At 47.3% G+C, this 26,370-nt stretch overlaps 5 protein-coding genes across 7 annotated transcripts; 4 read left to right on the top strand and 1 right to left on the bottom strand.

Moving 5' to 3' along the window:
- Positions 1–251: 251 nt before the first annotated feature.
- LOC120820281 (early growth response protein 2b) lies at positions 252–3,061 on the bottom strand. The gene is made up of 2 exons (XM_040177825.2): positions 2,802–3,061; positions 252–2,606 (listed from the first exon to the last, which is right to left on the bottom strand). The coding sequence occupies exons 1-2, from the start codon at positions 2,935–2,937 to the stop codon at positions 1,513–1,515; spliced, it is 1,230 nt and encodes a 409-aa protein (XP_040033759.2). The 5' UTR covers positions 2,938–3,061; the 3' UTR covers positions 252–1,512.
- Positions 3,062–9,039: 5,978 nt separating this feature from the next.
- On the top strand, positions 9,040–17,100 carry kif11 (kinesin family member 11). Of its 3 annotated transcripts, none has more exons than XM_040179202.2 (27): positions 9,040–9,315; positions 9,540–9,649; positions 10,373–10,502; positions 10,876–10,973; positions 11,091–11,169; positions 11,249–11,434; positions 11,589–11,713; positions 11,827–11,917; positions 12,152–12,297; positions 12,624–12,720; positions 12,818–12,913; positions 13,003–13,091; positions 13,177–13,264; positions 13,358–13,431; positions 13,536–13,650; positions 13,737–13,808; positions 14,139–14,274; positions 14,386–14,558; positions 14,667–14,792; positions 14,903–15,058; positions 15,157–15,296; positions 15,382–15,542; positions 15,618–15,736; positions 15,848–16,070; positions 16,204–16,364; positions 16,609–16,719; positions 16,814–17,100. In XM_040179202.2, the coding sequence occupies exons 2-27, from the start codon at positions 9,576–9,578 to the stop codon at positions 16,922–16,924; spliced, it is 3,177 nt and encodes a 1,058-aa protein (XP_040035136.2). In that variant the 5' UTR covers positions 9,040–9,315; positions 9,540–9,575; the 3' UTR covers positions 16,925–17,100. The 3 variants fall into 3 exon arrangements, with proteins under 3 accessions (XP_040035136.2, XP_040035137.2, XP_040035138.2); XM_040179203.2 differs by having other exon boundaries at positions 9,042–9,315; positions 9,543–9,649; XM_040179204.2 differs by having other exon boundaries at positions 9,156–9,315; positions 9,520–9,649.
- A 2,080-nt stretch (positions 17,101–19,180) lies between these two features.
- On the top strand, positions 19,181–20,408 carry LOC120821074 (SLAM family member 9). Its single transcript, XM_040179460.2, has one exon. It carries the CDS (start codon positions 19,181–19,183, stop codon positions 19,964–19,966), a length of 786 nt encoding a protein of 261 aa, XP_040035394.2. The 3' UTR covers positions 19,967–20,408.
- Positions 20,409–21,594: 1,186 nt separating this feature from the next.
- Positions 21,595–22,292, top strand: LOC120821075 (CD48 antigen-like). Its single transcript, XM_040179462.2, has one exon. The coding sequence runs from the start codon at positions 21,595–21,597 to the stop codon at positions 22,231–22,233; it is 639 nt and encodes a 212-aa protein (XP_040035396.2). The 3' UTR covers positions 22,234–22,292.
- A 378-nt stretch (positions 22,293–22,670) lies between these two features.
- LOC120821073 (lymphocyte function-associated antigen 3) lies at positions 22,671–26,363 on the top strand. Its single transcript, XM_040179459.2, has one exon. It carries the CDS (start codon positions 24,227–24,229, stop codon positions 25,052–25,054), a length of 828 nt encoding a protein of 275 aa, XP_040035393.2. The 5' UTR covers positions 22,671–24,226; the 3' UTR covers positions 25,055–26,363.
- Positions 26,364–26,370: the final 7 nt, after the last annotated feature.

Here is a 26,370-nt window from a genome sequence, read left to right as displayed (position 1 = left end):
TTGTCTTGATGTTAAAAAAAAAAATAGTATACGGATGTTTAGTTTCCAAATGTGTTGGTAACAAGAACATCTCAACCGGTTCCACAGCAGAGAGATGAGTTTCCAACATTCAGGAGAGAACAGAAGCAACTGTAGATGAAGTTGAACATCTACAACTCACGACAAGTTGGCCTGCGGTGTGAACAAAAGCTCCAGAAGAACCTCCAACTAGACGTTCATGACAATACAAAGAAGGAACACACGACAACGACTCGACAAGGCAACGTTTATTCGCATTGACAAGAAGCGTCGGTCCAGCAGAACAAAAGCTTTAGTGCTCGACTTGTTTGCATAAAAAGGATAAAACACAGAAACACAACTTTTCCAGTTACTCTCTTCATCAGCAGGTTGCAAATACTAATAAGCACAAAGAAATGGATTATCAGACTTCAACATGTCCCGTAAACCAATGTCCACTCTTCATCAGATGTCATTGTTTAATATACAAAATACAGGTTAAAAAACAACTTCATTCTGCTGCAATGAACAGTCCTGATTTGTGCCCTCACGCTATTTCTTGGGTTTACTCTCAAACGTCTCAAATGGACAAGTTCCCTCGTTTCTGTACACCGACAAGCACATGTATCTTTAAAGGGGCTAAATTTGACATTCAGAACATTTCTCACACCTGCGCGCGGCGCTGAGCCGGCGGCCCGCAGCTAACAGCGCTGATGTACCAGTGAGGCGGACCCTCGCGCACAAACATGCACTAAAGGGCATAAAATCCCAGAGAAGCTCGGACAGGAACACAATCGCCGTTTGCTGCTATGCTCTGAATGTCACATAGAGATCCTTTAAATAATGTGCACCAGGCACACTCACACATTGAATGCATTTTACGTTTGTTCTTGTGTTACATCAACATTCCAACACTTTGCATTGTGACAGATTAGCAAAAGTAAAATAGTCAGTTGGGATAAATAAGTGATCATAGTTATTTAGTACCATCACAACGTTACACAGTGTATAGCGTGCATGTAAACCCTGCAGGACAACTGTAACAAGAGAAAATACTTGTGGTGAAACTACACGTGTTTTGATTTTAGGAGAAGATTGTTGAACAGCTGCTCAGCTGACCTGCAGCATTTGTTCTCACGTTTGCAGCATGTGAATGAATCCCTGAGAATATGAAGCCAACAGACAGACAGCACAAGGCCACAGGGCAGTAAAGAAAGCAGCGTTTTCCAAAAAACGACACCCACTGTGTTCATTTTAAATGCAAATCAAACTCCATTTACAATTTAACGCCACAATGTCAACTGTGTTCGTGTGTGCAGGCTCTCTGTTACTCTGACTGGTGAGGAGTTATGTTTTAGTTAATAATGCGATAAATAACGACAGCATGGCCCCAACACGTCACCGCTGTTCCCTGAAATGCTTCCAACCAGATTCCCTTTGAGCATGAACTGATCTGATCCTCTGGTAATGTTCGGATTTAACAGCCTCGAGGCGCGCGCGCGCGCGCGACGCCGATTAGGAGGCCGAGGCCTTTTTCTCCTTCTGCCGCAGGTGAATCTTCATGTGGCGCCTCCTCTCGTCACTGCGGGCGAACTTCCTCCCGCACTGGTCGCAGGAGAAGGGTTTCTCCCCGGTGTGCGTGCGGATGTGGGTGGTGAGGTGGTCGCTGCGGCTGAAGTTCCTCATGCAGATGCGGCACTGGAATGGCTTGTGGCCCGTGTGGATGCGCAGGTGTCGGCTCAGCTCGTCCGACCTGGAGAACCTGCGGTCGCAGCTCTCCGCCGGGCACGGGTACGGCCTCTGGTGGACCGGCGTCTTGCTCGGCCGGTTCGGGTACTTCCTGGGTCTCAGGATCGGCCTTAAGGGGAGGCTTTGGTGGCTGGGGAAGGCGGCGGCCATCGGACCTTCGGCCGCGGCTGAGGGCGCACCGAGCGTAAAGTTCCGGATGGTGTTGAGAGGAGTAAGAGGCGGGGGCACCCTGAGGGAGTCCAGCGGGTACGCGAGGGATTTCCTCTCCGGGAAAGCCGCCTGGATGTCTCTCTGGCAGCTCTGCTGGTAGAAGCCTCCGTACTCGGGCATGATAGACAGCAGTGCGCCGCCGTCCACCGTTGGTTTAGGTGGAGGGTTGTAGGTTGGAGGCGGGTGGTAGGACACAGAGCAGGTGGATGCCGACAGGTACCCTCCCGCCGACTGGTCCTGGTACATGTCCCCGCTGCAGGAGTAGGAAGGGGCGGGGTGGGGGTGCGGGTGAGGGTGAGGATGATGGTGCGGGGGCGCGTACATGTGGCTGATGTCGGGATGGCCGTGCGCCATGGTACAGTCCCCAGCTTCCGCTGTGTCTCCTCCTCCTCCCTCTCCTCCTCCTCCTCCACCTCCTCTTGCGCAAATCTCTGGTGATCCTGAACACGATCCCGACACCGGAACGGCGATGTCAGCGCTGATCACGTTGATGATGTCCCTGGGTGTCCACGGTCCTCCCGCGCCTCTGGAATCCACGGAGATCTTGCCAGTAAACGCCACAGGTTGCGTGCGTAATGTGGCCACGTACTGCGCAAAGTCGCCGTGGTAAGGCAGCTCAGGGACACTCTTCCCCTCGAACAGAAAGCCACCTAAAATATGTGGAAAAGTACACTTGGTTAGACTGCAACTAAACGGGAATATCATCTAATATCACGGCTGTCGTATCCGCGCAACACGTCACCTCTATTTGTTTAAACATTTTGGAGCGATTGAAATCAGAGCGTTGTGCGTTCAGCCAGACTTCCATCCAAACACCTCAGGACACAAATTACACGCATTCTTACCGCTGTCATCCTCTTCTTCTCCCACGGCCTCTTCCTTAAAAACAACGGACCCCTCCGCCGAGTACACATCTTTAGGGATGCTCTCCACAAACCCGCTGAGGGACGCGAACACTTCATTCGCCAGTTTAGCGGTCATCCCGAAGATCCAGCGGCTCAGATCAATCACAGGATATTATTTCAATCCGATTTGCTCTCCAACATTTTGTTTGTTCATCCCCTCGTCTCTTGAAAAACAGCTCCTGAATGGTGCAGTGTGGTTATAAAGGGGAACGCTGGGTGTCCCCGCGCGTCATTCACCAAGTATGGACTTGGGTTTGAGAAAAAAAACAGAAAGGACGAACTCCAGAAATAGGACTTGGAGCTCTGCGTGATAAAAACGTGCAGGCGATTAAAACGACATGTTAAAGTTTAACTAAGTAAAGGAAAAAAACATGTGTGGATTTTATCCTAATGTGCATTATAAACGTCAGCACACGCTTCGTGCCGCCCTCGGACCCATGTAAAGGTAGACCCCCCACCCCCAACACCTCATCATACGGAATTCCGGTCCCACTCTCTCCATAAAAGGATCCTCCGGTGAGGTGAGAGGATCTGTGGCTGCTTATATGGCTGCTATCCGGGTAAAACTGTGCTGCTTTGTTTTGTCTTTGTGCCAGCTGAGCCCACACACTGACAGCACGGACCCATTTGTTTCCTCTGTCAGGAACACAGTTCTGCTCTGACTGAGGCTCGCTATTGTTGCCCCGCCGAGATAGATGGGGTGATTAGTGAGAAGCACCGATGGCGTCCCCGCATGCTTAGTGGTTCGGTCTGGTTTTAATGACATAACTGATATCAAATCCACCTAAAACCTACAAGGAACCTTTAAAGAAAAATGATGAAGAACTGTTTCCATCACAGTTACTTTGATTTCTTTGTCATTCTGCCCAAATCCTGGCCTGGCCTGACCTGTGCCTACATTACCCACAATGCCACTCACGACACCAGAGATTTCGGTGTGTTATGCTGGTGGCTATTGCCGCCTTGAGCAGAACTCCTGCAGAGTTCTGGTCCTCCTCCAGATGTTTTAACCCTTTCGCACAGATCCAACTGATGCTGACTGGAGTGCTCGCTGGAACATCTGTGGAGCTCGTGAAAGGTTCTCCAGAAAATCATTGACCCCCAGAGGATGAACCCCCTCTCTCCTTTAAACACCTTCACATCAAACCGAGCCGGCCGAGGATAAAGCCCTTAAGCTCACGAGCCGCAGGCCAGAAGGTGCGTCCGGACGGAGGAGAGTGAATCCTTTCAGAGGTTTGCAGTGTAGACGGAACATATTTCAGTCGATCAAAGAGCTGATGGAGCTGAAGCCTTCTGCTGCATCGCGAGCAGGACGGCAGCTCCTCCGCCTTTCAACGCCCACGGTTACAAAAATGTTGGTGTGTATTGTCGTTGTGTGGCGAACCGCCCACCCTGTGGCAGATGGGGGTTTGGCCAGTCCACGCACGCACACACACACACACACACACGCATACATAGAAATACACACTTTCAACTGCTCGAAATGTAACTCTGGCTCTGTCACACACACACAAAACACAGAAACACACACACGCACACAAACAAATACCCGCTTTCATTTGTCCTGGGACCAATGTACACAACAACACAGACACACACTTTCTCTGTCAAAATCTGATGAACGCACACAAACCCACCCACACACACACACACACACACACACAATCTTTCTTTTTCCACACTTCGCACACACATTCACACACACACACACACATTCTGCTCCATTGGGACGGTGCCCTGCTTCCACCCTTCGCCCACGCTCCTGCGGGCCGCCGAGGCTCTGGGGGGTTTTTGGTTTTGTGTTTGGTGGCTCGGGGTGTCAGCCGGGGGTCCGGCGGCTCGGCGGACCCCGCCACGCCGATTAATCATCTGTCATCTGCAGTTTTTGTTAATATGGATCTTTGTCTTCGTCCTCAAACGACGCCTCGGGTCGAGGCCGGCCGGCCGCCGCCCCCTTTGCCCCATTTTTATAAACCAGAAAACCCACAAAACTGAGCGATCGGCCTCTTTCTGGGGCTTCTATTCTCCCAGTGGAAGGATTCAACGGTGTCATCTGCTGCTAGAAAGAAGTGCTTGAGCTTAATATTGACACCTGACTTTTGTAGCATCAAAGACACTCGTGCTGTGACCAAACAATAGGTTACTTTTTTCATTTTTTTACCAAAAAGGACATTTTGAGATTTGTACCTAAATTGTGACACAGTTTTAAAGCTAACTGCTGCTGGCTGCTTTATGCTGCAATCATTGTTTAAATGCACATCTTGAAACTGTTGAAACCCTTTCCTTTGGTATTATTTTAAACTTTCCAGCTTTCCATTTATTAAGGGCCAGAAATGCAGGATCAAACCTGAACTTATAAATATTAATCTGCTCACTTCTTCATCGCTGAGTTCCAAGGTTCTTCAAATCAGCAAAAAGCAGTTATTCATAGTTTGGATACAGAAAGTACATCAAATACAATTCAATCCTTTTAGTCAACATCTGAGTGTTCTGACGGCGGGTGTTTCTGGGGGTTTTCTAAACGGTGGAATGGAAACGGAGTCGTTGTGGACGGACAAACAGCTGCTGGTTCATCCGGCAGCGCAAGTTGGAGTTTAGGTCAATAGTCAAATTATGCAATACTGGAAGTTAATATGTGACAACTGATCCGCCGAAGCCTGAAAGTACCTTTACATCAGTACATCTTTTTAAATAATACACTGTGTTCAACCTGTAAAGTGCCTGATTCTTTATGCCACCGAGTTGTGTTCAATCCGTCGCGTTGTGAACACGGAGTCCAGAGAGGGGAAACCGTTTGGATCACTCTGAAGCGCTCCTCTTTTGGGTTTCCTACGCGTCGCACACATTTCTCCTACTAGGGGGGGATATCCTTGATCAACCTGCACATGATTTGTGGTTCTGGAGGTTTTGGAGATGAACCCTCTGAACAAGCCGTCAATAGAAGCGTTGCATATTCATGGGATGCGTATTGACTCTGTCGGATAATAGACAGACACGTCAATGGCCGGAGCTCTATCTCTGGGGCCCAGAATGAGTCTTCGGTTCCTCTCAGAGCTCGTCCACTAATATCAAATGAGGATGATTCGCTTTGCGAAGGCTCCAAATCCCTTTTGTTGTTCATAAAGGCAAAGAGAATAACGTCCTGTTGTGATGAGCCAGATGATGAAACTGGTTGAGCCTCACACAGCAAACAGTTTAAACATCTGAGAACTAAGCGCTATTTTATCAAAAAAGGGCATGAAAACAAAGGAAAAATTGACAAAATATAAACAGGCTGCAAACAGCATCATATTGGGGGACTTAAATTGACTACATTTTATTTTTAACCAGAAGGGTTCAAAATAAATTCATGCAATTTGAACAATATTACTATTCCTCACAAAATCTATCTCCAAATGATGTAGTTCAACCCTGAATCAAACTAGGGAAGCAACTAAACATTATGTTCTTTATATATTCATTTTTTCCTCGATTAATTAATAGATGTTTTGTCTTTTACAAAGTACAGCCTGATCCAAAGATGTGAAGTTTATTACCCAAAAAATCCTCACATTTAAAAAGTTAGAGCTGCAGGATGTTTGTTCAACCATCAAAATAGTGGTAATAGTAGAATCCAGAGGACCAACGAATCAATTCATCTAATCATCTATTCATTTTAGATCCAAAAAATCCCGTTTGGATCCGTGTCCACCAGTTTTAATTCTTCTAACAAAAGGACGAAAGGAACCCAAAGTTTAGGCCTTTTGTTGACTTAGAAAACAAACTATAGCCGAACAGAAGTAGCATATTTAATAAAGTTTACTACCAGAGAAGAAAACCTTTTACAAATAACATTGACTACCACCAAACGTTGCACAATACGCCAGTATCTCACAGAGCTAAAGACGTTGATTTGACCTTTCTGTTTTCCACGTGTTTGAGCTCCTTTTTTAGACGTGTTTAGATCTTTTTATCTAAATCCTCACATCACACACAAACACATAAACAAAAAAGAGCGGAACACGTGGTAAAGCTCATCATCAGGAGACGCGGAATCCAAACGGTGGAAACAAGTGATGTTTCCTTCTTTGTCTCTTTTCCATCTCTGTGCGATTAGCACTAACAATTCATTTCATGAAGCTACTTATCAACAAGATACACAAAGTTACACTGATGAAGATCCATCTCCCAGCGTATGAGACAAAAGAGCAAACTCACTTTAAACAGATGAATCGTCCGGCGTCCGGCGGGCCTCCTCCTCGCTCTCCACAGAGGTGGAGCGACGGGTGGAGGAAGAGAAGGAGAAGGAGAGGAATGGCGACGGAGACGCTGCTTCAGATGAATGAAGCCCGACACAAAGTTTCCCCGCTCTGGATTTCTGACTCGCCCCCGGAAAGGGTCATCGTCACCCGGGGTCTGAGTGGGCCACCAATGACAAAAAGACAGACAGCGTAAAGGGGGGGGGGGGAGGGGGGGGCAGTACGATTGTTCCCACCTCACTTTGCTTCCACCCTCGCAGTTAAAATTGTTATGGTAATGAAGTGGATTTTTTGCTGGACTGCAGATTGTAACAGAGAGATGTTTCTTTGGCCGGAGGTGATGATGATGCTGATGCTGATGATGCTGCTGATGATGATGATGATGATGGTGTGAACAAACCCTCTACATACGAATGTAGAAGCAGTGGTGGAAGAAGTATTGAGGCACCACCATAAAAGTCCTGCCTTCAGGTCGAATTATGGAAGTATTATTGGTAACATGTACTGTAAGTATTCACAGTAAAGGTAACGAATATGACCCGTAACCCTTTTCTTTAATGTACAACAATGCCTCTGTTTAAATGCAAAAAACTTTATTTTCTTAAGATGAACACATTAAGGAAGACTTAATTCTTTCCAAAACATATCTACTCTGAGGAATAATCCAAAGGATACTTCTTCATAATTAAATAATAATTGTGAGGTTTTTAGCCAAATATAAACACTTCATTTGACCTCCATCGTCAGCCAGGATGTGCAGTTCACTTCCCGCTCATTCACTGTGCGATGGAAATGATCGGTTAATGTTTTACTACCTAAAGTATTTGTGCTTCATAGTATGCATGATTTTTTGTGTCTGCATTCCACTGTGAGCTGTGGTGAGTTTATCTCTATGGCTTGTATGGAATACATCATTTAACGTCAATAATAAATCACTTTTATTTTACAAAAAAAACAAACTTTCTTCTGGTGGAAATTTAGCAGTGGAGTTCATTGAAATTCAGCAGAAATTTGAACCACGTTTGGTAAATCTGAAAGAGTAAAGCGAATGAACGCTTGCCTCCGTCCACTGCTGTCATGTGAACATCAGTGAAATGGTTGATGGAGATAAACGGGTGGAGATAATTCTCCAGTTTTCTGCAGAAGAAGGAAAAAAAACAAAAAACAGTCAAATCTCAAAGAATGGACAAAAAACGTAATGTACATGTGACTTTTCTCCCTGTTTCATGTTTCGCTTCTCACATGTTTTTTAGCCTTTTATGCTTAATATTGATTCATTCACTAAGTCTGTGTCCTCATTGTTCTTATCTAAAAAGGTTTTTTTTAAATAAATTTAACGTAAGTCTTTGAATCCATAAATGCATGTGTGTGTGTGCGTGTGTGTGTGTTTGTGTGTGTGTGTGTGTGTTTGTGTGTGTGTGTTAAAGGGGTTGCCAGAGCAAAAAGGGCAACCCCCTCGTCCCCCTCGTCCCCCTCGGGGGCCCGAGTGGGCGGACGGTCCTCAGCAGATGGATTGCTGCTCGCCACCGCTCACTTCATAAACCTGAAACCGATAAATAATATGAATATATAATGTTTGGTTTCATTCTTTAAATTGGTGGCTTTTGATTGGATACGTCCAAGACAGTTGGTATTCCTGAAATGTGTGTTTATTTGTACAATAGATATCTATAGCTCATTATATATGCATGTAACAGGATAACAGTCATAGGGGACATTTTACAATGTAAATGCCATAGAGAGTCCTGATTATACTTCAATGCAGGAGTATTACTTGAAACAGAGTATTTTTACAGTGGGGCGACCACGGAGACTGTTTATTGCTCAGTATACTTGCTTTTACTTCAATAAATTGCCCTCGTATTTCTCCCACCGAGCTTGACAATGTCGCCACCTGGTGGAAATATTGTAAAATTTATACAAACCTCCCGTGATGCTCCGCGCTGAAACCGTCACATGGGTCTCGTTGGCCAATGGCGGCGTTTGTTTGGCCTGTAATCTCCCTCTATTGGTTCAGGAAAATTTAAAAGTACCGTTTGAAATTCCTGCTGTCGGAGGTTTTAGAGCGCCAGAGAGGTCTTCTGCGGACAGACAGTGTGTTTTAGGAGGCGGAAAACGCAACATATTTAATATTTGATACATAATTTCACCGTTGGGATTAATAATCGGACTATTCATACAGGGAGTGCGGATCGGTAGGCGCACGACGTCATTCGGTGAGTTAACGGCACTTTGGAGTAACGTCAGTTAGAATCTAAGATAGCTAACATGCTAATTTACGCCCCGTTAGCTGACCGCGTTTCTCTCGTAGCTTTAACTTGTGACTAACTGTCGTAACGTAACTATTCAGCGGCAGCGAAGCGGCCCACATCGCAGCTAACTTAATAAAATAGCGGTTTCTGTTCATGTGCTAATTCAAGGTGTGTGTGACTACTTTCAGTAGTTTTTCCGCGGAGGAGAACATCTCTCTGCCGCCATGTCGTCATTCAACACGAGCGGCTTGAAACGGGACGAGAAGGGCAGAAACATCCAGGTCGTTGTGAGATGCAGGTACGGACAGAAAAAAGAAATCTCTTTTTAAAGAAAATATCCAGATGTTTCCCTTTTTACTGAGAAGAGCAACGCTGCTGTGTGGGAATCCACTCCCACGGGTACAAGGAGAAGTAATCTGACTAACAGTACAAATGCATCAGCAGCAATGTGTTTGTACGGATCAGTATCGTGTTTGAGGAAAAACACTTACTCACAATAGGCGTATTTATTGCCAAAAATACTTTATTTAAGGATTTATGAAAGACAACAAGAACCCTTTTTGTCTGAAGACGATAATTCGTGAGATATAACTGCTTTGTTTTTCCATCATGTTAATAACGTGGACTCAAAGAACGACTTTCCCTCCTCGTAGAATCTCAAATATTCTTTGTGATCAGTTTCCAGGATGTTTAACATTTTCTATCAATAGTTCATTGGCTCAGCAAAAGAGGAAACATTGACAACCATTCATGATGGAAACATAAACAGGAGACACGATCCAGTCACTGCACGGATCACAGATCTTTATCCGCAGCCGGATGGGAGGACGTGTAGGGGAGGCTGGGGACGGTCCTCATGTGATGGAGGTGTCCATGAGGGTACAGAGGTTGGGATTAGGGACACCTAGCATCGATCCAGGCTTTGTGAGCGATGGGCTCCTGACGGTGGGAGAGGGAGAGCGCGGTGAACGTGTAACATGGAGACGTCGCGGCCGTCCGCGCCGCGGCTTGTGTTTTTCAGGCCTTTCAACACGATGGAGCGCAAGTCGTCCTACGGGGTCATGGACTGCGACGCGGGCAGGAAGGAGGTGAGCGTGAAGACGGGAGGGGTGAATGACAAGGCGTCCCGCAAGACCTACACGTTTGATATGGTGAGTCGCCGCGCTCCGTCTTCACTCACCTGACCCTGTCTAGTGGAGGCTCCCGACCGGTTTCAGGGCCATTTGTATTCAATCTGTATCTGCAGGAAGGGAAGTGAAACTTCCTTTACCGGTTTCGGCTGTTTTGGTCGTCAGCATTTAGATCAAGTTCAAGTTTATTGAAAATAAGTTGTGTCAGAAACATGATTAATCCACGATCTGAAAACACGGTCGTCCACCTCTAGTTATGGACATAAACCAATTGGCAGGATGTCACTATATTCACCCTGTCACACCTTGAATAATGTTTTAAGAGCTTATTCAGTTATAAGAACTTATTCAGAAGTACAGTTTTTTTTTTTTAAATATGACATTTTTCCACCAGGTATTCGGTCAAGCTGCCAAGCAGATTGAAGTGTACCGCAGCGTCGTTTGTCCCATTCTGGATGAAGTCATCATGGGATACAACTGCACAGTTTTTGCGTGAGTGATCTGCTGCTCCAAATATTTTTTTTAAAAATGCTTTGTTTGTTACTCGCGTTGTGTATTAGTTTTAGTTTTTATTCACATGAAGTACAAACCCTTTGACTTGTTGTTCAGCTACGGTCAGACCGGAACAGGAAAGACCTTCACCATGGAGGGAGAGAGGAGTCCAGATGAGAAATTCACCTGGGAGGAGGTAAGAGGAGTGTTTCTGCTGCCTCATCAGAGAACTTTAAGGAGAAGAAAACAAGCTGACGCTGCGTTTGGCCTTCCAGGACCCTCTGGCCGGTATCATCCCCAGAACGCTGCATCAGATTTTCGAGAAGCTCTCTGAGAACGGCACCGAGTTCTCCGTGAAAGTCTCCCTGCTGGAGATCTACAACGAGGAGCTGTTCGACCTGCTCAGCCCCAGCGAGGACGTCACCGAGCGGCTGCAGCTCTTCGACGACCCTCGTAACAAGGTGACGGGTGCTGAGCAACCTGCCCGCCCGGGACGCCGCAGCAGAGTCCCGCTGCAACATCTCGGGAGATGCACAATTAGCCTTTTTTCAAATGGGCCTGTATTGCATTTTTTTGGACCAAAAATGAAGTTCCCTAAACGATGAACTATTGCAGCGCGGCGTGGTGGTCAAGGGCCTGGAGGAGATCACGGTCCACAACAAGGACGAGGTGTATCAGATCCTGGAGAGGGGATCGGCCAAGAGGAGGACGGCCTCCACGCTGATGAACGCCTACTCCAGGTACTTGCTTGGCCGTGAGCCGTGCTGAAGCCTCACAGAGGAGTAGCGCACAAGGCGCCGTGAGCAGCGTGTAGCCGGTTTGTGAACGCGCTCCCTGTCGTCTCTCTGCACAGTCGCTCCCACTCGGTCTTCTCCGTCACCATTCACATGAAGGAGATCACGATGGATGGAGAGGAGCTGGTGAAGATCGGCAAGCTCAATCTGGTAATGATCCTTCGCGTTTAATGCGAGACGTTTTCTACTGGAAGTAATTATAATGTAATTATAAGATGTTTCTTTAATTATTCATGTTTTACATGATGTGACTGACGCATTTATTGATGCATTCAAAGAAGGATCCGTTTCGCTGACGTTCGTGAGGAAAGTTTCCATGATTATGCTTTACAAAGTGGGAAATTGCAGTACCGAACCTTCCCGTCTTCCCCCCTCCTCCTCCAGGTGGATCTTGCCGGCAGTGAGAACATCGGGCGTTCGGGAGCGGTGGACAAGCGAGCTCGCGAGGCGGGAAACATCAACCAGTCGCTGCTGACTCTGGGCCGAGTGATCACCGCTCTGGTGGAGAAAAGGCCTCACGTCCCGTACAGGTAACACGAAGACGTCTCTGGCCATCGAAGACCTCCAACGACATCACGCAACCGACTTAACCATCCAAATTGAGCATTGCCTAGGATCCACACAGCTCTCAAACCGCTTTAACACCTGGACCGTAGATCCTTCTTGAAGTCTTTGTTGCCTCATTAGACGTCACTGGTTTCCAGGAGTTGTGTATTATGCTCATCGGGTCTCTGGAGGAAATCTGTACAGCAGGAACGGTTTCTAAATGACCTCAGATTTAGTTTTCACTAGTTTGTTTTTCAAGTTCCATCACTTTCCTGACCAGATGGGTGAATAACGCTCACTCTTCCAACAGAGAGTCCAAGCTGACCCGAATCCTGCAGGACTCCCTGGGAGGCCGAACGAAGACCTCCATCATCGCCACCGTGTCGCCGTCCTCCAGCAACCTGGAGGTCGGTTCTCTCGCCTCCGTCAATGTCAATGTTTGCTTACGAGATGTCAATTGTGCGTCTCGGGTGCACGATGTGACGCTGCTCTCTGTCCCTGCAGGAGACTCTGAGCACGCTGGAGTACGCCAGCAGAGCCAAGAACATCATGAACAAACCCGAGGTCAACCAGAAGCTCACCAAGAGGACGCTCATCAAGGTGCAGATGAGTTCCGTATCTCGCTGTGAGGGGACGGGCCGGTAGCTCGGGGACATGTCTTCACCTGTAAGCGCTCTCTGTGCACGCAGGAATACACGGAGGAGATCGAGCGACTGAAGCGCGACCTGGCCGCCACGCGAGACAAGAACGGGATTTATCTGTCTGCAGAGAACTACGAGTAGGTCTCCTAGAGGCACCCCGGGGGTCCATCTGTCCTACGGAGAGGGTGTGCTTCCTTTATGACCCCTGTGTTTGTGTTGCAGGAGTATGATGGGTCAGATCACCTCTCACGAGGTGCACACAGTCGAGTACAGCGACAGGATCGCCGCCATGGAGGAGGAGATCAAGAAGGTACTTCAGTCGTTTTCTGTCATCATCCATCGATCAAGCTGAAGGATGCAAGTCAGCCAGTTGCCACCTTTGCGTCCTTTGTCCTCCCCGCAGGTGACCGAGCTGTTTGTGGACAGTAAGACCCGGCTGGAGCTGTGCGCCGTGGACCTGGACGAGAAGCAGCAGAGGTGAGCGACCGCTGTGTGAAACCAGGCGGCGGGGGCCGGGAGGGGGTTTATACTCTAACCAACGTGTGTGTGTGTGTGTGTGTGCGTGCGTGCGTGCGTGTCAGGCTGGAGGAGACGAGCAGAGACCTGCAGCACACCAAGGAGAAGCTGATGGAGGAGGAGTTTGTCTGCTCCGAGCTCACCTCGGTCCAGGAGTCGCTCTATGACACTGCAGGGCGGGTACTGACCGGTCCTTCTTAATCAGTGCCACTCACTCACAACATCTTCACCCCAACTCATTGACATTGTTTGCTGTCGTCCTCCAGCTGCTCAGCACAGTGGACGCCAGCACCGGGGACGTGTGCGGCCTCCAGGACAAGCTGGACAGGAAGAAGAAGGTGACGCTTTTCAAAACGGAACACAGTCGCCGAGTGAAAACGATGCGTTTCCATCTTAAACAACTTCTCTTTGCTGTCGGACTGAAAACGTCTTTCTTCAGCAACAACTTCCAGGGTCGAATAAAAATGAATGTGCTGAAGCTCTGACCTTCAAATTAAGTGACATTTAAGTGAATGAAGGTCAAACAAAGGGTTGCTCTCGATAACCTTATTTCTACAATTCCTTTAATGTAGAAACACACCGCAAGTTCCTTTTAATAGGATTTGTAAGATGTTTTGAGTGTAAAGAGGACACAAATCTGACTAACGCACACTTGATGGCCGTTCCAGGTGGAGCAGCACAACAGTGAGGTCCAGCAGAGCTTCTCTCAGCGCATGGAGGGAGCGCTGGGCCTCGTGCAGCGCTGCGTCCAGCAGCACGGCGCCAAACACCACGACATGCTGAGCAGCTACTCGCACGCCATCGGTGAGACCGGAGAGCTGCAGGGGAGCGATGCAGCAGGGACCCACAGGGGCGGCGCTAGAGACACAAAGGGGACGTTCTCTAATTCTGTGCCTCTCCGCTTCCCCCGTGCAGACGGCGTGCTGGTGATGAACGAGGCGGCGCTGAAGGGAGCGCTGACCACCGTGGAGTCCTTCGTGGGGGGGGTCGGGCAGCTGGTGGCCGAGGGCGTGACTCGCTGTCGGGACAGAGTGCAGCAGCAGGAGGCGCTGTGTGTGCAGGACAAGGAGGGCCTGCTGCAGCTGCTGGTGAGGACAAGGACAACCTTAAACATGGCCGACACAATCCCAAAATAACCCCCGCTTCAGTGTCCTCGTCCTCTTCTTCATCGGTTTCTTTGATACGCGTGTGTGCAGGACGAGCATCAGCGGGACATGGAGACTGTGCTGGTGGCTCAGACTCTCAGTGGTCTGGCGGGTTTGAAGGAGCTCAACGAGACTCTGACGGCCACCGTGGAGACGCAGCGAGCTCTGGCCGACAAGGTGAGTCCGTCCCCCGTCTTCTGTCTTGTGTTTCACACCAGTGAAATCCACGAACGCAGTCAGCCTCCTGTGCTCCACCTCCTCATGGTCCTTGATCGTGTCCCTCTCAGGTGGAGGCCATGAAGGAGGTGGGCGTGTTCTTCAGCAGCTTGGTCCAGGAGCTGGCCGCGCTGCGGGAGGAAGCCGTGCGGAGCCTGAGCTCGCTGCAGGCCGAGCACGACAAGCTGGAGGACGAGATCAGACGGGCGCAGGACCGCCAGCAGGCGGTGAGACACGGCTTCGTCCCGCTAGAGGGCAGTTAATTTGAGACCCGTTATGAAAATGTCAAACCAAACCAACGCGTCCCCGTGCTTCCTGCTGTCAGGGTGTGAAGCAGACCATGCAGGTCCTGCAGGACCAGCTCAGCCTGCTGTGCCTGGAGGCCCAGAAGGACTACACGGGTCTGCGCTCCGCCACCAAAGCTCTGCAGGAACCCCTGCAGGTCCTTCAGGAGAACATCAGCAGGTGAGTCACAAACCAGCGTTGTGGGATTGAGGGGAGATGATGAGCCTGGTCTTCATTCCTCTTGCGTTGTGTCTCTTCTGCACAGCGGCTGCAGTTCGGCGGAGCGCCGGGCCTCATCCCAGGCCGACGCGCTCTCCTCCACCTCGGCCTCGCTCGCCGCCTCTCTGCGTCTGAACGCCGACGGAGGCCAGGAGGCGCTGGAGGAGATGACGGGCTGCTGCTCCTACCTCCACGGCGCCGTGTCCGGTACTTCATTCCCCTTCGCTTAAAGTTCCCCGCCGTGCTTTGTTGCTGTTGCTGACTCCATTTTGGTGACTGCAGGTCTGGTCCAACGTGATCTCCAGCGGAGCTCCACAGCCAGGGAGCAGGCGGAGACTCGAGCCCAGGAGCACCTGTCCCTAATGGGGAGGATCTCCACTGAAGCTCAGACCCTCCGTCAGGTAGAAGGAGCCTCTGGTGTCTCACAGAGCAACACTCCGTTTCACACCAAACTCTGCAGCTTCTCAGAGGTGAAACTCGTCCTCACCCTGAATCCTTCATCTCTCCTGCAGACCGTGGAGACGCGCTGCACCGAACGGCTCCGGACAGCCGAGGAGGAGCTGTCCGGTCGGCAGGGGGAGGTGAAGCGCTCTCTGGCGGCCGTGCAGAACCAGACCTCCCTGGACCGGACGGTCCTGGACCAACAGCACGCCGAGCTACGGGACCACGTGGACGCCAGCCAACAGCTGGTCCTCGGCTTCCTGCAGGAGGAGCTGCAGCAGGACGTCCCCACCGGTAAACCAAGCTCACTTTGTTCCTCTTGATGTTCTACTGTCATTTTCTTCTTTTGAAAAATCCACTCCGAGAGGAGAACACGTCAATGAACGAACCTGCCAAGCGCATTAACCAGTTCTGCTGTTGCCTTCAGGTTCCACCCCTCAGCGGCGGGACTTTGTGTATCCCAAGCGGCTGGAGAAGCTGCGGAGCCGCAACGAGCTGCTGGAGAACCTGAGGATGCAGCAGGAGGAGCTGCAGGCCGCCATCGATGAGGAGGGGGAGGAGGAAGAGGAGGACAGCCAGGTGGATCACGTAGGTTCACTTTTCTGTTTCCTCCAGCGTTCGTTGATGACGGGATCCATGTTGTAGGACGTACGATCTCATCCATACGGGCTTCATATTTTCAACAATTTAGTTTTTAACTGACCCGGGACACTGTTTCCATTTTTCAGCGGAGTTTGTTGTTGGATGTTTTTTTGTTTTCTCTCCGTGGCAACAAATGAATTCTCCCTGGAGATAAATTCCTGCTCCGTCTTTACCGTCTTTTTGTGTGTAGGACTCTCTGGAGGACGAGCTGAGTCCTTGTAGTGAAAGCTTGAACACGGAGCCGTCCTTCATCGACGAGAACCTCGTCTTCAACGAGAGCAAACGCGTTCCCTTTTTCAAGGTGAGCGGCAAAAAATAAACACTGAAAGTTTCTATTCCCCGTATCTATCTGATCTATCTTAACGAGGGTGGATGTGCTGTAATTTCTTTCCCAGCAAAAGAAGGGCAGCAAGAAGGAGGCGAAGATTCCCGGCAGGCAGAAAACGTCCGAAAACGAAGCCGCGACGCCACAAAGATCCAGACTACCACTCCGCTCCCAGAACTAACACAATGTTAATATATTCCTCCTTAACGTCTTATTACTGTCCGTCTTTTATTTTGAACCATTTGCCTTCTAAATGTTAGGATGTTGTGTGATGAATGTCTCTTGTTTTTTAGCCGTGAATGTTTCATCGTCTTCAAGTAGCTTGTAAAAAATAAAGAGATTTATACTTGTTTCATACTTTTATGAATCATTATTCTAGTAGATCTGTACATTTTGTTTTCAATCTCACTGTCTAAATAAAATCTATATAATGTAGATCAACAATAAAATTAATAACATTTATGGCTGAAGTCTACAAAATGACAGTAGTCAAACTATTGAACACAAACCTCAGATACTCATCAGTCAAACCTTCGGTCCTCCTGGCTGCTTTGTCTCAACCAGCAGAGACGTTTACAAGAATGAACTCTGATAAACTGACTTCAGACAGCTTCTGCTTCTGCTTGTTTTAAAACCCGAATAAAGCAGCTGGTGTAAGCAGTGGATAAGAGGCCGTGGACAGAATCAGGTTTCGCTTTCATCTACGTTTTTTTTTTTTTTTTTTGTTAAATGTGTTTTTTTTTATGTTAGCTTACTTGGCACTGGTTTACCTAAAGTAATTGACATATAAATAAATATTTGGTGATAGACCCCAAAAATTGATAGATTGATAGTCATTACTAATTATACTTGTAAGCACGAGGGAAATTCCGGGAAACAACCGCATTTTACTTTCGGTTTCAAGAGGTATCAGTGAATAATGTCTCCCCAACTGAACGCGTTCCACTGTGGTGTCCGGTAAACTGCCTGCTAAAAATACGTGACGTCACTCTATTCGTCACAATTATTTTTTTTTACAATCACTTTGCTATTTCCAGAACCTTGATGTAATTTGTCAAAACTCAAAAAGGTTATCACGGTAACACAGGCTGCCGAATGTTCAAAACACTGCATCGTGCATTCACACCTTTAAAGAAATCTTGCACTTGCACAAGCATTGGTTCAAAAAAACAAATTTACTGGGAAATACCAGGAACCAGCTATAGATCACCCACACACAAGCAACTGATAATTTCACTGTGTCATTGTTTGTTTATGTTGTAGAACAAAATGGGTGATTCAGGTTTCATTATGGTACTACGTGTACAGCAAATACATCTCTGTAAAAGTGCTGCAGTAGTAGAGAGAATACTACAGACACAGTGGAATCATTGAAAAATATATTTGCAATATATTGATGCAAAACACAACAGTACAATCACAACATAGGTTTATTTGAATCAAAGCAAAAACAATTATCTATGGAATAGAAAAGAAAAGACAGTACTGTAAAACATCAAATGCAGTGTTCCTCAACTTGCTTGCTTGTACTGTAAGAAACAAAACAGGAGTGATTACTTTACTTCTACGTTGTCATCAACTCTGTGTTGTGGATTTGGCCACAGCTTCTCATCTACATCACAATGGATGTTTTCATTAGCCAAACATCTTGGAAAAAACCTTTGGGCATGGCGGATCCAGGCCTGACACTGGTGTGCTGTGATGTCATTGCAGGCGTCATCCATGGCCTGGAGCAGAGTGACTTGTTCACGAGGCTGCTTATCATGAACCATGAGAAAAATTCCTCAATCGGGTTAAGGAAGGGAGAGTACGGGGGTAAATACAGGGTGGTAATTTGTGCGTGGGCCTGAAACCATGCTTGGCTGTGAAATGTCGACATTTTATTTATTGGTCTTTCTGTTGTTTCTGTTTGCGTCGATGTTCTTTATATTTTCCAGTCTCCCTAACATGTGGCTTGCTGATTTCAGGATGTGGCTGCATTATTTTTGTACGTCTCTAGCATCGTAATTAGAGATATAATTCATAATATAATCCTTTAAATGTGGCCAGCTGGTAAGTTATACAAATAATATATGTGACTTTACTAATCAGTGCTTTTAGTTTTGAAGGACACTTTGGTAGTATTCGAATACTTCGTAATGTTGCTAAATTATAACGCTTGATCAAGGTTTTTTACGTAAAATTTGGAATTTCTACATAGAAACATGACTTGCGCACTTCTTCTACTCTTTGCTTCCACTAAATATAAACGAACATTTAATCAGGCAGTGAGACGGGCACCTTTGAGAGGAGCAGCTGGTCCTCGTCTCTTCACACTGCAAACGGTTTTTCCGCTGCATTTTCGTTGCAGCGAAAAAAAATAGGAAGAAGGAAGAAGGAAGGGCGCGGACCCGACGGAAAGTATTTCTTTGCTGACATAAACATCGATCCGTGTTCGATGGAGCAGCGGATCCGCGTGTTGGTGCTGCTCGCGGCGCTGAGTTCCGTCGGAACCGCGCAAGATCTTCGTTACTTCACGGACGGCAGCGAGCGGACCTTCGAGGTGAGGCCTCCCGTCACCGGGGAGATCACGGCCATAATATGGAAGTTCAACGGTGATCGGGTGGCCGACTGGTTCAAAGACATCGCTCCTTTGGAGATTTACCCCAGGTTCAAAACTCGCTCGAGCCTGAACACGAGCACCGCCATTTTGGTCATCAAAGACATGACCAAAGACGACGCGGGCGGGTACTCTGTTGAGATCAACAACAAGCTCCAGAGCGGGAAATATGACATGAAATGGATCCGTAAAGTCAACAAACCTGAAGTGAACATTAGAGCGTGTTGGCATATCTCTGATAAATGCACCGTGACCTGCGACGGAGGCACCGAGGAGGCCGAACCCATCGATTACGACTGGAGAATAGGAACAGAATGGAAGAACCTGACAAAGGACATCGAGATCACCAAGGTGGATCATGGAGGTGAGAAGGACATCACCTGCCGGATGAAGAACCCGGTCGGTGAAGCAGAGAGCAAACCGGTCAACAATCCGCTCTACTCCTTACAATGGAGCGAAATTGTGTTGATCGTCGTATGTCTGCTTGTGTTGGTTCTTCTTGTGCTCCTTATTGGGTTGTGTAGACGTAAGAAAAGGTCCCTTAAAACTCGAGACACACAAGAACCTAAACCTACTAATCCATCTAGTGACGCTGAAAAACCCATCCTGTCAGGTGAAACTTGAACGTGAAGCTGTGAACTGTCTCACAACATCTGTACCAACATCTGTCCTCAAGGGAACCGTGGCTGCAGAAAACAACACGTCAATTGTGTGTTTTTTTTTAACATCCAGCTGTGTGGCGCCGTGGACTGTTACTTGATTTTAGATGGATGTTCGTTGGAGAAGAGCATGAAAAATGTGATCTTGATTTTGTCATCTTAAATACGCTTCTAGCTGGTTGCTGCCTGGTTTATATGCAACACAACACATATGAGATGTAAAGTTAGGGTTGCTTGTAGTAATGCACTTAGGAACGCTGTCACTGTTTTTTGATGCTTTAAATAACCGATTATTTGAATGTACATACACCATGTTGAAAGTGCTTTTGAGTTGATGTCAGAGCATTTGGAGCATCTATATGCATCATTATTCAACTGCCTTGAAAATAAAACGTTTGACTCTGCTATACGGATTGAATGAGTCATTATTTTATGTGCCAAGTGAACACGGGAACGAAGTGAAGCCGGAAGTGAGTCGGGGATCACTCTCACCTCTTTGCTCTTTGCAGAGAGCCGGGATGGATTCAGGAGAACCGATACGGACACACGGTAAAGATCCCACAAACCCAGTGAACAATAGACCGATAGTGTTGACACATTTCTGCTAAATAATGGAGAAAAGTATAAATGAAATATTAACATATGATGTAGAAAGTAAGGTGTGTTTGTCCAAACATCAGAGTGGTTTCAGAAAAGTGAGAAATACAACGGAGCAGCTTCAAGTTTGGAACACGACACGAGGAAACCGGTATACAGAAAGTGTGGCAGTGGTCCTCTTTGACAGCCGATCAATAAAGTACTTCTATTCATAGAGAAGACACATGACATGATGTGGAAGGAAGGGCTGTTAATTAGACTTTGGAAGCTCCAGTAGGAGCTTGCGCAAATCGTGGCACTGGCAACCCGCCGAGGCATTTCCTGTTGCAGGTTGCGGTGCCGCGACGAATCGTGGCAACTGCCTCGATTGCCTGCCTCAGTTGCCACGAATTCGAGACACTTGCCACGACTTCGAGGCACTTGCCACGATTTCACGAGGCAGCTGCCACGATTCGCCGCGGCACCGCAACCTGCAACAGGAAGTGCCTCAGCGAGTTGCCGGTGCCACAATTTGCGCTAGCCCTCTCTCGGAAGTTGGGTGTTAAGGGGCGGATGTATAAATGGATAAAGATTTTCATGTCAAAGAGGTTCATAGAAGTCAGAGTTGGAGCGAGAGAGAGAGAGGAACAGGTGAGAGAGCACAGGTTGGAATACCGTTGACGGGGTGTTTCATCGCATATGATGAAAATGCAGGGATCTGGTACAAAGGTGACTGTGGTACATGTGTGTATATGAGTAGTTCAGTTATTTATTTAATTTCTATATTTTTCCTTTTTTCGGGGAGAAAGAGAGGGAAGTATATCGTCTGATCCACACTCCGGTGCAGAAGGTGGTGGTAATACACCAATGACAGGAATGCAAACTGACATAAAACCCCCAAAAAAAGAAGAAGAAGAGGAGGGAAAAGAAGGGGAAAAAGGACGTTGACCCGACAGAAAATGTTCCTCTGCTGACATAAACCTCGATTTCCCATCAGTTCGTATTGATCCGTGTACGATGGACCAGCTGATCCGCGTGTTGGTGCTGCTCGCGGCGCTGACTTCAGTCGGAACCGCGCAAGATCTTCGTTACTTCACGGACGGTGACGAGCGGACCTTCGAGGTGAGGCCTCCCGTCACCGAGCCGATCGCGGCCATCGTGTGGAAGTTCAACAGTGATCTGGTGGCCGAGTGGGTCAAAGACATCGTTCCTTTGGAGATTTTCAACAGGTTTAAAACCCGCGCGACCCTGAACACGAACACCGGCAGTCTGGTCATCAAACACATGACTAAAGACGACGTGGGCGAGTACTCTGTTGAGATCAACCACCAGCTCCAGAGCGGGAGATATGACATGAAATGGATCCCGAGAGTCAACAAACCTGAGGTGAACATAACAACGTGTTCGCCTGACTCTGATAAATGCACCGTGACCTGCGACGGAGGCACCGCGGAGCTGGAACCCGTCTACTACGGCTGGAGAATAGGCTCCGCAGGATGGAGGATCCTGGGAAAGGACGTTGAGATCAACAAGGCGGATCATGGAGGTGTTGAGTACATCACCTGCCGGATGAGTAGCTCGGTCGGTGAAGAAGAGAGTGACCCGGTCAGAAATCCGCTCTTCCCGGACCCGGTGCTCTCAGCTGTAATTGGGTAACTGTGGGCGAAAATAAATGACTCTACCAAAAGTATCGCATTAAAGTTTCTTGTAGTAAAGCACCTTAGGAACGCTGTCACTTTTTTTGTCTGCTGCCTAAAGTAAACTCTTCTTTTGTCTGGCGATGCCACTTTTTTCATGTTAATCTTGCTATTTTGCATATGAACAGTTTTATAAAGTGCCTTGAAAATAAAGGTTTGACACGGGACTCATCAGGGCCACTATAGACTGTGCAGTGTATCAGTCAGCCACTATAGACTGTGTAGTCTACCACACAATAATTTACACAGATGCATCAAAAACAATCAATGGAAGAGTGGAAGTAGCATTTGTCCTACCAGAATAAGATAATGTCAAACAATTAATAAAGGACCACTTGTCAGTATGCAGAACAGCAATACTGCTGGTGCTGAACTGGGTGGAAGACAACAGGCCGGGGAAAGTTTAATAGGATCAGACTCATGCAACGCATTAGTAACCATCAGAGATGTCCAGTCAGACGCGCCATTGTAGAAATCCACCAAACTCTTCTCCGAATGGAGAAAAATAAGACAGCAGTCACATTCATGTGGACCCCAAATCATAAAAAGGTTGAAGGGAACCAGCTGGCACACAAATACGCAAAGATGGCAACAAGGGAAGAAGAAAGAAACATAATTATACGTAAATTATGTTGTTTTTGAAGTCAAGGTTTAAACTGTAATGAAACACAAATAGCAGAAGAGATGGGGAAGGAAGGAGGAAGCAAAGAACATTGTTCTCCTTCAGCTTGATGCTGCTTCCTCCTGCTCCATAAAACACAACTAATGTAAAGTTAGTTTATAACCACACAACAAAACAAAAGGAGCAAATCAACTTCAGTTCATTTGTGTATTTATTCTGTCACGTTACTGACTTAGAAAGTGATGATTCAGGTTGATAACTTGTCTACCTGAGCTCACTTTGATCCATTTCTGTTCATAATATGAAGTATAAACTATATACAAAAACGCCTCAGCGTCAACCTCTAAAGTCATTAAAGTGACTTTTCACTAATAACTACAGACGAGCTGCCGGTTAACGTGAGCTGCTCGTTGTGCGTTTGTTCTAAATGTGTGTTGGTACTTTACTGAATTTATATGTAAAACAATGAATTTGGCAAATGCAACAAAAAGTGACAGAATTAAGACAATTGTAGAGATACTGGGGATTAAAGAAGCTCCGAATATGAACGCGTCTGACATAGGCGACCATTACCCAATACTATGCTCATTAAATTGCAGAATCTAATACAATAGATTGATGGTGTTTTCATAAAGCCATCTGGGGAACATTTAAAGAACGCTGTAGGACGGCATGCAAGGATCTATCTTCAGAGGGTCAGCTGGGAGAGCGTAGTATCCTCTATGACTCCAGGTGCTGCATCAAGATGCATTGCAAAGAGTAAAGTGAAGGGGGAAAAAGACAACGGCGTCATGCTGTTAAAGAAAGAAATCAGATTGAACAGATTCAGAACCACTTCCAAGGCTTCCTCATGGTGATTGACCAGTAGCATAAACTTGTCTTGGCCGAGGCCATCATACGAACGTAAAGGCATCATAACGTCAGAAATCCATTCATGTAAAGTCATTCAAAGGGAACTTTCGGAAAGACGAGGTCGTTATAAGATTCTGACACGCAGGACTGAACTCAGCTCCGTCCTTAGTGGCAAGAAGGGGATCAGATAATATAAGTGCCGGCGGGGGACGAAGGTGGAGTGTGGAGGGAGTTCTGGCAGTGGAGGAGGGTGGGTGACTCCTCTAGGACGCTGATACAATTAAAAAAGAGACGCTGAATCTGCGCACTCCGGTACAGTAGGTGGCGCAATAAACCCAGACGCGCTGGTTGCGATCGGATCCGCAGAAGAAGAGAATAGAAGAAGGAAGTAGCGAAGGAAGGGCGAGGACCCGACAGAAAATGTTCCTCTGCTGACATAAACATCGATTTCCCATCAGTTCGTATTGATCCGTGTCCGATGGAGCAGCGGATCCGCGTGTTGGTGCTGCTCGCGGCGCTGAGTTCCGTCGGAACCGCGCAAGATCTTCGTTACTTCACGGACGGCAGCGAGCGGACCTTCGAGGTGAGGCCTCCCGTCACCGAGCCGATCGAGTCCATCGTGTGGAAGTTCAACAGTGATCTGGCGGCCGAGTGGACCGATACGAGTCCTTTGGAGATTTACCCCAAGTTTAAAACCCGCACGGACCTGAACACGACCACCGGCAGTCTGGTCATCAAACACATGACTAAAGACGACACGGGCGAGTACTCTGTTGAGATCAACCGCCAGCTCCAGGGCGGGAAATATGACATGAAATGGATCCGTAAAGTCAACAAACCGGAAGTGCACCTAAGAACTTTAACGTGTTCGCCTGACTCTGATAAATGCAACATGACCTGCGACGGAGGCACCGAGGAGGCCAAACCCATCGATTACGACTGGAGAATAGGCTCCGAAGAATGGCAGAACCCGGGAAAGGACATCGAGATCACCAAGGCGGATCATCGTGATGTTAAGGACATCGCCTGCCGGATGAAGAACCCGGTCAGTAAAGCAGAGAGTGAAGCGATCCCCAATCCGCTCCTCCCGGACCACTCGTTGTCTGCAGGTGCAATTGTGGGGATCGTCGTACTTGTACTTGCACTAATAGGTGGAGCGTTAGCTCTGGGTTGGTCTTTTAAATATAAGAAATGGCCCTTCAATGATCGCGTCTCATCTGAACCGGAAAATCCTCCCGGAAACCCTCCTAACTCCTCCTCAGAGATAATACCACTCAAACCCCCCCCGTCTGATTCAACTTTGTGAAGCTGTGAAGTGTCTCACAACATCTGCATCAACATCTGTCCTCAAGAGAACTGTGGCTACAAACACGTGCCAACTGATTGTGGGTGTTTGGCCTCCAGATGTGTGGCCTCGTGGACTGTTAGTTGATTTTTAGATGGATTTTAAAGCGTTTTTTTTTTGCCAAACGAACAATGGTAGTTGGAGAAACGTGACCTTATCTTGATCTTATCTTGCCTTTTTTAAATATGCCTATAGTTTGTTGCTGCTTAGGTTTATATGCAACACAACACATATGAGATGTAAGCGGGGAAGATGAACGGATGAAACAACTTGTGGCGCAGGGGTTAGAGGAGGTGTGCTGGTGTAAGAATACGTGTTCAAGATTTGGAGCCTGGTCGGGGTTATCAAAAATTCAGCCGAATGACTTCTCTTGTTCTGGGAAATTTATTTGTCAGATCACAGGTCAAGTATCAGCACTGCGTTTGCAAAGGCAGGAGCAGTTCAGGCAGCACACAGGCCGGAAGAACAACTAACTAACATCAGCAAGAACGGCATTCCTCAGCCAGGACATAAACTGACTCCCCATCCTGTCAGACTCGTGTCTGCCTGCTTGGCAGATCCTGCTTCTTACCTAACTCTTGAATCAAGACAAGACAGCGAACCCCCAACAAAGCCCATGAAAAGAACTTTTGATTATTACTGGGAAGCACAAGGTTGGTGGTTCAATTCCAGGCTGCCCCATGTTCCATGTCGAAGTGTCCCTGAGCAAGACACCTAACCCCTAATTGCTTCCCGGGCAAAATGTGAAAAAGCCATGGGTTGTCTGCTAAATGACATGTAATGTAACATTCAGTATTCAGCTACGTGTCAGCAGGTCACAATCTTACACCATCCCAAAAATATACTAATTAAAAATACGTATGAGTATAAATTACTCTACCAAAGGTACCACATTAAATCAAGTTAAAGATGCCTAAGTGAGGCATGGGAAAGGGAAGTTTGGGGTGGCCTGCTGGGACTGACCCGACCCTGGATAAGCCGGCACTGTTTTTTAAAATGGCAGAAGAATATGATTTGAATGTACATGGTTAAACATGCATGCTTTTATGATAAAGAGAAAAACCAATGCAGAGTCGATGTCAGAGCATTTGAAGCATATATGCATCGTGATTAACTGGATAAGACTCTTTTCTATTTTTAAGCACCACTTTCTGTCTCATTATTTTCTCTGTCTCACTTTTTAATTTATTTTAGTTAACATTTTAAACTTACCGTTTCCATATGAATTGTTTTTAGAAAGTGCTTTGAAAATAAAACTTTGACTCTGCTATACGGAT

Source organism: Gasterosteus aculeatus, chromosome 6 (genome assembly GCF_964276395.1).
Source record: "Gasterosteus aculeatus chromosome 6, fGasAcu3.hap1.1, whole genome shotgun sequence".
Taxonomy (NCBI): domain Eukaryota; kingdom Metazoa; phylum Chordata; class Actinopteri; order Perciformes; family Gasterosteidae; genus Gasterosteus; species Gasterosteus aculeatus.
This window is presented reverse-complemented; position numbering and strand designations above follow the sequence as displayed.

Coding starts and splice junctions, on each gene's coding strand:
- LOC120821075 (XM_040179462.2), top strand. CDS start 21,595: ATGGACCAGCTGATCCGCGTGTTGGTGCTGCTCGCGGCGCTGACTTCA.
- LOC120821074 (XM_040179460.2), top strand. CDS start 19,181: ATGGAGCAGCGGATCCGCGTGTTGGTGCTGCTCGCGGCGCTGAGTTCC.
- LOC120821073 (XM_040179459.2), top strand. CDS start 24,227: ATGGAGCAGCGGATCCGCGTGTTGGTGCTGCTCGCGGCGCTGAGTTCC.
- kif11 (XM_040179202.2), top strand. CDS start 9,576: ATGTCGTCATTCAACACGAGCGGCTTGAAACGGGACGAGAAGGGCAGA. Junction 11,918..12,151: donor AGATCGGCAAGCTCAATCTG/GTAATGATCCTT, acceptor CTCCTCCTCCAG/GTGGATCTTGCCGGCAGTGA. Junction 12,298..12,623: donor AGGCCTCACGTCCCGTACAG/GTAACACGAAGA, acceptor CTCTTCCAACAG/AGAGTCCAAGCTGACCCGAA.
- LOC120820281 (XM_040177825.2), bottom strand. CDS start 2,937: ATGACCGCTAAACTGGCGAATGAAGTGTTCGCGTCCCTCAGCGGGTTT. Junction 2,607..2,801: donor AGAAGAAGAGGATGACAGCG/GTAAGAATGCGT, acceptor CACATATTTTAG/GTGGCTTTCTGTTCGAGGGG.